At 42.8% G+C, this 12249-nt stretch overlaps 1 protein-coding gene across 2 annotated transcripts in view; it reads left to right on the top strand.

Annotated features, from left to right (window-relative positions):
• Positions 1 to 12249, top strand: part of VPS35L (VPS35 endosomal protein sorting factor like) — a 108450-nt gene that overhangs the window by 53326 nt on the left and 42875 nt on the right. For both annotated transcript variants that reach the window (XM_084818572.1, XM_084818573.1), the window contains exons 21-22: positions 1121 to 1206; positions 7618 to 7698. In XM_084818572.1, the coding sequence (XP_084674698.1) occupies positions 1121 to 1206; positions 7618 to 7698 (167 nt within the window). The remainder of the gene's footprint in view (positions 1 to 1120; positions 1207 to 7617; positions 7699 to 12249) is intronic.

The following is a 12249-nucleotide window of genomic DNA, read 5'->3' as shown; positions in this document are numbered from 1 at the left end:
TCCCCCTTTCCCCTTCCTCAATTTTAATAAACTACTTATCTACATCTAGAGCTGTGTGCGCTTCCTTCTGGGTAAACCTTGGTGCGAAGTTCAGTGACTCTGGGCTATTTGGCTACCGTGTAACGTTTTGGGCTTGGGATCTAAAGCAGTGGGTGTCAGTTTGAACCCTTGCTTTAGTGGGTCCCAGGCAGACTTGCAGGTCCGAGAGTCTCCTGACTTGGACAGGACTGAAGTAATCAGGGGTGGTGGCAGCCTTTTGATTTCTGGAAGTCCTGGCTTACCTTGGTGGTGTTTCCATTCTCCCTTCACATAAATAAATAATCTCTCCCACCATTTTGTAACTGGAAGGGACTGTAGCTCAGTACTAGAGCACATGCCTAGCATGCAGAAAGTCCTGGACTCAATCCCCAGCATCTCCGATTAGAAGTCTTGGATCGCAGGTGCTGAAGATTTTCTCTCTCTCTCTCCTGAGACCTTTGGAGAGCTGCCAGCACTCAGAGTAGACGGTATGGGTTAGATTGACCAATGGCCTGACTTTGTATAATGCACCTTCATGTCTTCAACTGATTTCAAGAGAGCCCACATCATTAAACTCTCACTTTGGAAGCCCTGTTCCCTAATGTAGTCGCAGGACCCCAAAGGTGTTTTGACTGCGAAAGAATGCGCTGAATGAAAACAAGTACAAAAATCTGTTTGGCATCAGGTCTTCTCCTGTTTCTCAGTTTTTGTAACTCTGTCATACAGCATCCCACATAGATTTCACTTCAGTGTAGAGCAGCCTTCCCTGACCTCCAGATGTGTTGGACTGCAACTCCAGCGTGGCGTAGTGGCTACAGTGTTGGACTGGGAGTTGGGAGATCCGGGTCCTAGTCCCCACTCGTCCGTGGAAGCTCACTGGGTGACTTTGGGCCAGTCACAGACTCTCAGCCCAACCCACCTCGCAGGGTTGTTGTTGTGAAGATAAAATGGAGGAGGACTATGTACGCCGCCTTGGGTTCTGTAAGGAGGAAAAAAGGCAGGATATAAATGTAATAAATAAAGATGAAGCAAGGTAATCTGCAGTGCAGATACACTTGAACACAAGTACCTAAACTTGGTGGTGTTTTCGTTGACTTTTTAGGAGAAATTCTTACCATTCTTGGATATGTTCCAGAAGGAGAGTGTGAGAGTGGAGGTTTGTAAGTGCATCATGGAAGCTTTTATTAAGTAAGTATCAAGTATGCTGATTAAGTGCACCTTAGAGAATCTAAACAATCTATTGAAGGGTTGTTAAGTGCGATGGAGTGAACTGGTCTGCTGTCCATTTGGCACTGGAAAGTTTTTTACAAGCAGTAAGGATTAGTCTAAAAGACTTTAAATGCATTACAGTTCTATTGATCAGTTGTTTATATAAATAGCTTATTATGAAATTGAATACATTAAGGTGAACTTGTTCTGTAAAAGTATGTTTTGTTGTTGGATATGCTGGATACAATCCAGCAATGTACTTGAGTATAAGCAGACAGTTCTGAAAGCGCAGATGAGAAATGCAAGGATGTGTGGTCTGAGTACACCCTTGCTGCTAAGCTGATAATCTGACAGTTAAAGAGGGGAGTGTATCATTTGTCAGTAGATGCAAGAGGTATATGTGCCATGCTTTGGTCATTTCTGTGTAAAGTGCTGATGCTTTGGGGCTGGACTGTGCCCAGTGTTCTTAAAATAGAAGCTTTGGTGCGATTACTGCTTACTAGAGCTGTCAAACCAAGTAAATATAGCTATTAAATGAATTAAATGGAGTTTTGATTAATTGATTTTTTTAAAAAAATCAGCATATGACAAACAATTGTTTTGAAGAAAAAAGCGTACAGTGTGTTTTTAGATGGTGTATGTTATGGTTGGCTCTGTCTTAGAAGAGGCATTCTCCCCCATCGGTGAGAATGAAGAGGGTATGCCTCTTTTAAGAGCATGCCTGACATCTGCAGGTTTTCTAAGTATCGTTCCCTGTAATAGTGAACTCAGGTGGTGAGTGTCAACAAAAATTGAGCCAAAATGGGGCCGCTGAGAAACAAGAGAGAGTAAGAGCATGCTCAGGGGGATACCAAGGTTTCCAGTAATACAAAAAAACAAGAATCCCTAAGGAGACACCCCCCCCACCCTCAAACTGTCCAATGAGAATTGATCATGCTCAGTAGGCATGGAATGTTGATTGCCATTTGGAGAAGGGGGGGTAGAGGAAAGAGTAGCTGGTCGGAACCCTGAACAAGAATGCTGCTATTACAGAGCCAGCGTGGTGTAGTGGCGAGAGCATTGGACTGGGAGTCGGGAGATCTGGGTTCTAGTCCGCACTTGGCCACGGAAGCTCACTGGGTGACTTTGGGCCAGTCACAGACTCTCAGCCCAACCTATCTCACAGGGTTGTTGTTGTGAGGATAAAATGGAGAGGAGGAGGATTATGTACGCCTCCTTGAGTTCCTTGGAGGAAAAAAGGCAAGATATAAATGCAATAAAATAAATAAATAAATATTAGGGAGTGAGAATACATTGCAACATTTTCTTGCAGATCCCGCGCGTTAAAAAATATGTTGGCTGGTTAACTGGTGATGCCTTTTTAGTATAATTAAAAGGTTTTAAATCAATCAATTAATTGATTTAAAAGATAAAGCTCTTCTGCTTATAGGTTTGCTGTTCTGGGTGCAGCAGCTTGAACAGGTTGAAGTGATACTCTACCATATGCTTCACCGTTGTGTCGACTGCAACTGTGATAACCAAGGCATAAACACATGAGCATATGGATGTTACAAACTGTGCTGTGGAAGGAGAAGAGTCAGCATTTCTTTAATTAAAGCGGAAGCATAACATCAGAATAGCTTCCTTTTCAGTGCTGAATGCATGCTTTCAGGCATTTAATTTCCTTTTTATCGCTCATTGATATTTTGATTGAAGGTTCACGTTGCACAGTTTAAAAGCTGGAAATATTAAGTGGTGACGATTGAGTCTTGAGAAAACAGTTGACCGAAATGTGAACTAGATATTTTTTTTACTCCCACGGTTCATCATGAAGAGTACAGCGCTGTGGATCATCTTGTACAGCGGTACAATGTTTTAGGAGTGATGGATGAGGTCTCACACTTCTGACTGGCGTACAAATTACTGCAAATAAAAAATACCAGCCCATGCTGACTGGTAGAGGTTCTTTGATATGCATATTAACCTTACATGACATCACTAAAAACAAAACACCTCAATACAGAAGTCTTTTGGGACATTTTACTATCCCAAGGTAAATTCCAATGTCAGGGCAATAAACTGCTCCAGAACAAATCTGCATGTGGTATCAGAAGAAAAGCAGTCTGTTTCTTGGGATCAGTTTATGTTTGGAAAAAAAAACACATGGGACATTTTTTACCCCAACACTTCACATTAGCTGAAACTAAATAGCACCCCAGTGGCAAAAAATCTATAGATTTCTTGGACTCTTTTATGTCCTAGGCCCCTTTTTGTGTACAGAAGGAAAACTAATTAGTAAGTAAGTAAAATTTAGGTATCTTGGGTGGTATCCAATGTTACTCTAACTTGTCCCATTCATTTCAGTAGGTCTCCTCTAAGTGAGACTACATTGGATACAACCCCTTGTTTACTACTGTGCAGGTGATAATGTCCTAGAAGGACTATGTTGTAGGACTTCTGTATAAATTCTGCAATGAAGGCTGTACCTGGGGTAGGAGTTTGTCCCACTATGTTGGATGAGGCTATTTAGCAAGAATTTCTCCAGCTCTTGTAGGCTCCCTGGGTTTCCAATGGCTCAGAGAGAGTTTCAAGGCTCTGTGGCTTATTTCCTTTTCCCAGTCCCCCTGTCTCCTTCACAGGATTTTGTTCCCTATGCACAACGCTTCCTTTCTAGTCTTGACACCAGCTTGCATTTTTGTCATCTTTGTCCTCGGAGCGACATTGTTGGTTCCTTTTGCACTTTGCTACCCGGCGAGCAACAAAGCTGGGGTTATGGGATCAGTCCTCTTCAGTTTGCACATGGTTCTTGTTTTCTTAAGGACTGGCCAGACTGAATAGCATGGCGCAACATTCCAAATACACTTGTGCTATTTGGTAGTCTTTTGGTGGCCAGAGTCTATCCAGGGTCTCTCCCTAGGAGGTGCCTGTTATCTTAGAAAGGCCTGAATTCTCCCTTCCTCATCTTCATTCAGGTTTGCTAGTGATCTCCAGCGGAGACCTAGCCTTTTATGTGGGCTAGGGCCAGCTGACCTCACCCAGCGTCCTTTTTCTTTATTGCTGGAAGAGTTTTCCCCTGCTCCCCCCCCCCCAGCTGGGGCTGGCTGGCTTGGAGCAAGAGAATCAAGGCTATTAACCCATGCAGGACAAGCTCACTTTTGTACAGTCTCTTCTGTGTAAAAGGCCACTGTGACTTGGGCTGTTGTCATCTTCTGCAGTTCAGTGAATGGACAGCTGTGCATCCACAGTATCTGGGACCATGTAACTCAGGCTTCACCAGCACCCAACGATACTCAGTCCAGTCAGGCCTAGCTCAAGCTCCGCTTTGGAGCCAGAGTCGGGTCCAGAGCTTGAGTAGGATGATTTAGAACCCAGTTAGTTGTCTTAGGACACTCAGGGCCTGGAAGCTGAGCTCTGCTTGGCTTCTCGTCTGCTTGCAGGCCGAAGGAGGGTGATGCTCCCTCTCAGCCACAGCAGCAAGATGCGGCCTTGAGGTAGGCTTCTGATTTACTGGGATTGTGGGAACTGAGCAGGAAGAAGATTCTGCAGGGGAGGAGGCTTTGGGGGTTCAGGTTAAGGCATCAACTGAAGAGGGCAGAATAGAGGTGCCCTCTTAGGCATAGTGCTCGCTTACGGGCCAGATTCCCCTGTCAGGATAGATCTTCAGAAGGGGAGCTCTAGAAGCCCTCCCCTGTATTTAAGCCAGTGCAGAGACTGAAGAGTCTTTGCTGAGAACAGTGTCTCAGTTGCCCAGAATACTTTCCTGCCTGGACTTTTTGTGCATCTTGAACTCTTATCTGCCTTGGGCTGGATGTGCCCGATCTCATCTGATCTCAGAAGCTAAGCAGGGTCAGCCCTGGTTAGGACTTGGATTGGAGACCGCCTGGGAATTAGGCTTTTTGCAATGAGGAGGGAGTTGAACTCCATCGTCTTGTAGGCCCCTTCCAACCCTATGATTGTATGTATGTATGAATCCTGTTTTGTTAAGACTCTGACTGGGAATATATTTATATATTGGTGGACTTGAACGCTGACTCTGACTCTGTGTGGATTCTAGCCTTGGCACTTTCTCTTAAACAGGGTAATATGTTGATAGCCTCTTCCTAGGCGATTTGATTTATTGGGATCTATAAACGCTGTAAGCTTTGCTGTGAGCTTAGGAAAGCTAGTCTGTGTAACCTGATCTGCTTCAATAAAGCGTTTTGCTATATTTTGTGTTCTGTGTTGGGTTGCCAGTGTGTGTCAGAAAGTTCAGCCTGACAAGCCCTCCCTATAACAGAGGCAGAACAGAATGTGGGTATGGCCAGGTTTAGGGCCTGTGAATATTTTCGGAGGTGAAGAACATCAGACTTTTCTTTAAGATACTACTAAGTGTCTCATAATGCAGTCCTGCCACATATCCTTGGAGGCCATTTTGGATTGTGTTCTTTGGAGGAATTTTTCCACTGTGACCTCAGTTGTGTGGTAAATGGATGGCTCGTGATGACTGCATCATACTCGACCACCAGGTCCAGGGCCTTGTGCATGTGCCGCAGCATCTTTGCTCTGCAGTAAATGGAATACAGCACTTTTAATGCTCTATAATCAAAAAGCACTTCGAATGAATGCTTATTTTCTGTGGCAATACCAGCAGGAAGGCATAATCCGTCTAGATGAAAAGAGCCATTAATTACCATGCTAAATGTGACTCCAGCCTCTAGGCAAGAAGAAGGCAGTAATAGGAAAATACAGAGCTCCTTATGGACGTTGAAGTGCCACATACAATGCCTGCATTATTATTTAGGGCAGATAAGGGATGAGGGACATGCAGCTCATGTGAGTTAGTTTTGTATGCACTGTGGGGTCTGAGAGCAGTTACTTCATGGAAGAAGGGGAGAGGGCTTAATATAATCCACAGGCTCCATCCCCTGACCCCATCCAAATCATGCCTCCCATAGCCATCTTAAAAACAGTGGCTAAACTCCTCACAAAAAGTAAGGAGGCTGACCCTCTCTGCCCCCCCCCCCAATTTGAGCGCTGTCTGTGAATCATAGGTCATGAGCTCAAAAAACACCAAGAGCTTTGCCTGTACGAGTGGCAGCTTGTTCTTTTTAGTATCTTTTGTGTCCTCCTCTTAGGCCTAGTTCTGGCAAACAGCAGATGAAGTGGTCAGCTTTTGGCTATTGGGTGGTGTAGAAATGAAATAAAGAAATAAAGCTTTGGTGTCAGGGCTGTGCAACTTGAGACTGCACACATAGACTGCTAGGCCAGAATCCTCCTGCCTGATATGCTAGCTTGCTATGGGCATAGAATCTTTTGTGTCAAGGAGGTTTTAGTCAAGTGAGCCCCCATCAGCAGTCTGAAGTGCTGCAGCCCAGACCCAGGTTTACAGCCCCATCTGCTGTTTGGGAAGTAGACCCTAGACTCTCCCAAAATGGCACACTAAATTATTACATTGCTAGAGTATACCTGCCTTCTCTTCTGCTGGATCCTGGGTCAACCGGTGGTGTGGGTGTGTGGGTGGGAAATACCAAAGGCAAAGACTTCCTTTCTTCTAGTTGGTGTAATGGCTGCCTCCTACCCATTAACCCCACCCCTCTTGAGAGAATTACCCTTCAAATACAGTGTAAAATGCAATTGGAAGTTTATGACAGACTGTATTAGTGTCTCCATTTCCCATTGTATTATTGCCAATACAGTGATCTGGTTTGCATGTAACAACAACCCAGAGTACAGGTTGAGTATGGGTTGTCGTTGAATCATGGGTTGTTGAATCGTCATCATGTGTGAACTCTGCACTGTGGGTTGTTAGTTCACAACCCAACAACAAACCATGGGTTCTCTTCCCGGGTTGTTTGTGGTTAACAATCCACAGTTAAATCATAGTGCAGGGTTCGCACTTAACAACAACCCATGATTCGATGACAACCCATGCTCAATCCATACTCTGTGTTGTCGTTACGTGCAAACCAGGCCATTGTGTTTCAGTGTGAACAGTCTTCTAATAACAAACACACATTTAGCTGACTTCAGGTTGCAGCATAAGCACTGCTTGAAGTGGCTGGTATAGAAGTTGGGTTTGGCTGTCTTTGTTGAGTAAGGGTGGGCCAGTAAGGGAAGAACAGGGCAGGTAAGGGCTTTAAACAGGTTTTTGTATTCTTTTAAAATTCTGTGTTGATTTGTCCCCTCTTTTTTTAAGCTTCACATTTTCAGTGCAATCCTAAGCATGCTTAGTCAGAAGCAAATTCCACTGAGATTTATTCCCAGCATAGGCTTGCAGCCTTACCTTGCTCCCTCCACCCAATTTTGTCTAATCCGCCTCTAGCCTTTACAATAAAGTGAGTGAAATATGTAACCACAATCCTCGTTATTTTTTAGCCTTACCCACGGATGGTGTTCACTCTCATTTTCCAAAACTTGTGTTTTACTTTTTAGGCACCAACAGGAAACAACCAAGGATCCTGTCATTCTCAATGCCCTTCTACATGTTTGCAAAACTATGCACGATTCTGTGAAGTAAGATATTTTCCATTTCTTCATAATGCAGGGGCAGGGAACGTCTTTCATCCCAAAGGTCGAATTCAGTTTCAGAGAAGTTTGTGGGGGCCACATTCCAGTGGTGGTGGGGGCAGAAGGGGGAGGGGGTGGAGCCAAAGGCAAAAGGGGTGGGGCCAAAAATATACCCCCCACGCATATGTTTTAGCTTCAAGCTCTTAACTGCCAGTAAGTAAGCCTTAGGAGAGGCATTTCAACCTTTTAGAATGGGGGAAAACTGCACAAAGCCAGAAATCACCAAGGAACCAGTGGTTGGGGGAAAGAGGCTGGGGCCAGGGGAAAGGCATGTGTCCATTTCAGGAACCCTGGAGGGCTGGATTGGGATCCCAAGAGGTCCAGATTTGGGGGCCTGAGGTTCCCCAGCCCTGTTATGATGAGTGGGATTTTAAATGATGGGTTTTTTTTTTAATGAGCAGATTTGAGAAGAGGGGAGGGCGAGAGGTTGATGGGTTCTTTCCATGTGCTGAATTTATTCAGGGCTCTTAGTAACACGGTTGGGAGCTGCACAGGAAAAACTGTAGCACGGGTTGCTTGGTCCTTTTAGAGACTGCTTTGTTCTAAATGCAAAATAAAAGAAAGAGCTGGAAAATGCTGGTGACTTCACAGCTTAACTAACATGGAGAGAGAGGGAGAGGGAGAGACAGCAAGGAACATTTTAAGAGCATTGAAAGGGATAAACAAAGCGAGTTGCTATTGTGAGATGAGAGATGTGGTGCCAGTTTAGTGCCTTTTCTCATTCCTTTGTTGAAAGGAGCTTACGGCTCTAGTGAACAATGCAATATTGATGTGGGTCCTTTTCCAGCTGAGAAAACAATTTTATAAATATTGGAAATAAATGATGGAAACTTTAAATGTATATATGCCATTTTGAAATGTATAACAGAACTCTCTCTGGCTGGATACCCTTTTTTCTCTTCTTTTTTACGAGTCTTCCAGCAAAAAGCTGCTCTCCTAATATTTAGTGCCAACAGAGGGGCTAAGGACCCACAGAATAGAGAAACAGAATACTGAAGTGTCATTCCTGCATTCTCTTTCTTTCTTATGGTTGGGCGGTCTTTGCACTGAAATGATGTCTGCTTCATTGGACAGGAGGCAGGCGCAATTTGAGAAGTGGGCTTAAAGATCCGAAAGAGAGGCCCTTCTCATTTGCCCACCCGTGAGAGTAGTTCGGTGGGTGACCACATGTGAGAGGGCCTTCTCTGCAGTGGCCCCCCGCTTTTGGAACAAGTTGCCATCGGAGCTCTGCCATGCTCCGTCATTGCAGGCTTTTAAGAAGGCCTTGAGAATGTATAATTTTAACGTGGCCTTCCTGTGATATGAGTGCTGCTGTTGCTGTTAGTTTTATTGTCGGCTTTTATTGTTGCTTTCATTGCTATGTTATTGTGTTCATGTTTTATCGCTTGTAATATTTCAACTGTTTTTATGTATTTTATTGCTGTGAGCCGCCTTGGGAGGATTTCTTCCCTGAAAGGTGGCCAAGAATTTTTTTTTTAATAAATAAGTGCCCTTTGATGCCAAGTGAGGAGGGTAGATTACTCACAATTGTGCAATTTATCCTGATGCTGTTGCTGATTTTACAGTAATGCTTCTCTCATATTCTTCTTTCTCGCAGGCCTCAGAAAGTAGATGTAATGTGTGGCTCCTTCCCAAATGGCTTAATGCCTGCATTGTAAATCTTTTGAGTGAAGGTTATCAGAATGGGGCAGGCAGTGTTGACAATATTCTCAGAACCAGTGGACTGAGACTAAAAGGGTGTGGGGCAAAAGCAGGGGTTGAACTCATAAAGGGATCTGGGAAAATTTGGTGCCAGAGTGATAATCGGTTACAACAATACAAAATGGCTCCCAGCTACCATTTCCATGTGTGAGTGGGCTACTCGTGTGAACAGTGTACTGTGTGAGCAACCCTGTCATACGTAGAAATGTAAAATCTCCTGAAAGTTCGAGGCTATGGCAAAAAACTTTTTTTTCCTGCTTTTTCCCCAGAAAAAAAGGAAATTTTGGGAAAATTGAAAAATAAGCAATATATTTTTATTTTTTTAGCACTCTTTATACATCTAAAGTCACTTTGTTGCTTTAAGACATCCTTCCCTAACCTGGTACCCTCCAGATATTTTGGACTTCAGCCTCAGGCAGCATCGCCAATGGTCAGGAATTCTGGGCCCTGTAATCTAAGACTTCCAGAAGGCACCAGGTTGGGGAGGGCTGCTTTAGGACCATAAAGCAGCCTTTCTGGTCCTAAAGTTATTTTATGTATAACTTAGTTTGCTCATAAAATTATCATTATATTTAAAACTTTTAAAAGTGAACTCAGGTAGTAAATTAGTAATGATTGTCTGAATAGATTAGAACTGCATTAAATGACTGCTCAGCATCAGAAACACGGGACTCTGTAGAACAAAACCCAAACTGTCAAGAATGCACATTTACTGTCAGGAATGCACAGGGGTGACTCTATTCACATGTTGGGAAACAGCATACATTTCATTTCAGTAAAATATACTTTAGATGGATAATTTTAATAAGGAATGAAAGAGATAACTATGTTGGGAATCTTACAGAGTGGATTAAAAAAACATTTCCCCTCATGGCTTCATTATTTCCAGACATTTTACATCTCTATTTTTTCTATAAACTTGTTCGTATTACATAGCTTGTAGAAATAATTTTGGGGGGAGTAAAGGCTGGGTGACAATATACAAATATTTTGTCTTAAATTCTAAAAGAAATTATTTCTTAATCCAGAGCTGTTCAATTTTTACATTTAATTTTTTGGAAAAAAACAAAAACGGTTCTCGGGGAAAAAACAGAAAAAAACTATTTCCCCCCCCAATTTTTCCTTTTTTTCCTGGGCCTTCACATCTCTAGTCATGCGAGGTCACCCCTTTCATGAACTGAAATATCTCTTTTTCAGTTGACGAAATGATCCTTCAAGAATTGGTTGCATATGTTAAGACTGATCATGAGAATAGTCACTTGCAAAAGTGGTGTCCAACCAACATTTTGAATAATTTGGACAGACTTGGAGCAGCTTCGATGATGTTTCGTCTTGAGGACACTCCCGAACTTCCATTATTTCTCTGTCGAGCTGGAATGTCTTAGTTTCATGGCTGAAGGAAGTAGAATAGTTTTGGATATGACTGCATTGCAGAGTGATCGGGAAGCCCAAATGCCTTATGCTTCCCATCCCTTTGCAACATCCCCCTTCTTGCCTGAAATAATAAAACTTCCCCATCTACCTAGAAGAGGTGCACGCTATTCACATACTGAAGATCGATACATTTCTCAGGTAGATGCAAAATACACATGCATTGCCTGTTATTCCATAGTAGCAGATTTGAAGCTGCTCTGAGACACAGTGATAATTTGTGTCAGTGCTAGAAACAAAATGTAGGTTTCCATTGCTTTGGCATTATCTTTGCTTTATCTAAGTAGCCCTCTAGTTAGATGTAGTAAATGCAAAATAAGTTCTTTTTTTTAATTAATGAGCCAACCAAAATACAACCTCCAAAACATATTTCCATGGCCAGTATCCAACGGTGTCATTCTGCAAATTCAAATAACGCTATTGGTGCTCTGCCAGAATCTTTCCATTGTGTAAATGGTTGTGCACTGTACTTGTGAAAGTAGTTGTGCAAATGTAATGCACAACCAGTTGCACTGCCAGTTTTGTAAGCATAACGTGCAACCAGTTGTGCAAGCATGATGTACAACGGCTTGCACAACCATGCTTGCAGAAACGCAACTTTAGTTGGAATCTCTTCTTTCCCATAGTTCAGAACTTAGTTTCTACTAGCGCAATGTCATTTGTGCTAGCAGAATGACAGTTGGATACTGCCCCGCATCTATAAATATTATTCCAATAAACCAGAGTCCAATTTTTTGACTAAAGTGATTTCAACATGCAGTCCCTTTCTTCAGCATAGAATATCAGCCAATTTGTCCATTTCTGCTATTTCAAGGACATTGATCAGCCATTTAATTGTAGGAACAAGACCTACTTTCCAGTAGTGAGTCCATATGATTCTTGCTACAGCTCATAAATTGTGTAATAATAGAATTTCCCTGGACCATCTGTCATTCATAAGAATCTTTTCTAGTTCGGGTGCTAAGCCCGTCTCGGTTACCTGGGAGATAGGTTCCAACAGAATAGATTCCTAAATATTATTGTACTGCCAAGCTGCTTTCCATTTCGCCTTGTTGCTAAAAGAATTGTGCATCTGCAACAGGAGTCCTCATCAGCTGCATTGCAGAACCCTTGTAAAAAGAGGAGTTGTTGTTGTTGTTAATTACATTTCACTGCCACCCCATAGCCGAAGCTCTCTGGGCGGTTTACAAAGGTTAAAACATTAAAAGTACAATATGCAAAATTTAAAATATAAAAAACACACAAACAGACAGTATACACAAAGACAACGTATATCTAAAAACAACTTTGAACAATCAGCCAAACCATAAAACAAATCTAAGATCAATTAAAGCTCATCACATGCTGCCAGATGCCTGGGAAAAG

The sequence above is a fragment of the Heloderma suspectum genome, chromosome 12 (assembly GCF_057233095.1).
Source record: "Heloderma suspectum isolate Gila_16-S chromosome 12, 16-S_ref, whole genome shotgun sequence".
Lineage (NCBI taxonomy): Eukaryota > Metazoa > Chordata > Lepidosauria > Squamata > Helodermatidae > Heloderma > Heloderma suspectum.
The sequence above is the reverse complement of the archived record's forward strand: the minus strand, read 5'-3'. Positions and strand labels throughout refer to the sequence as shown.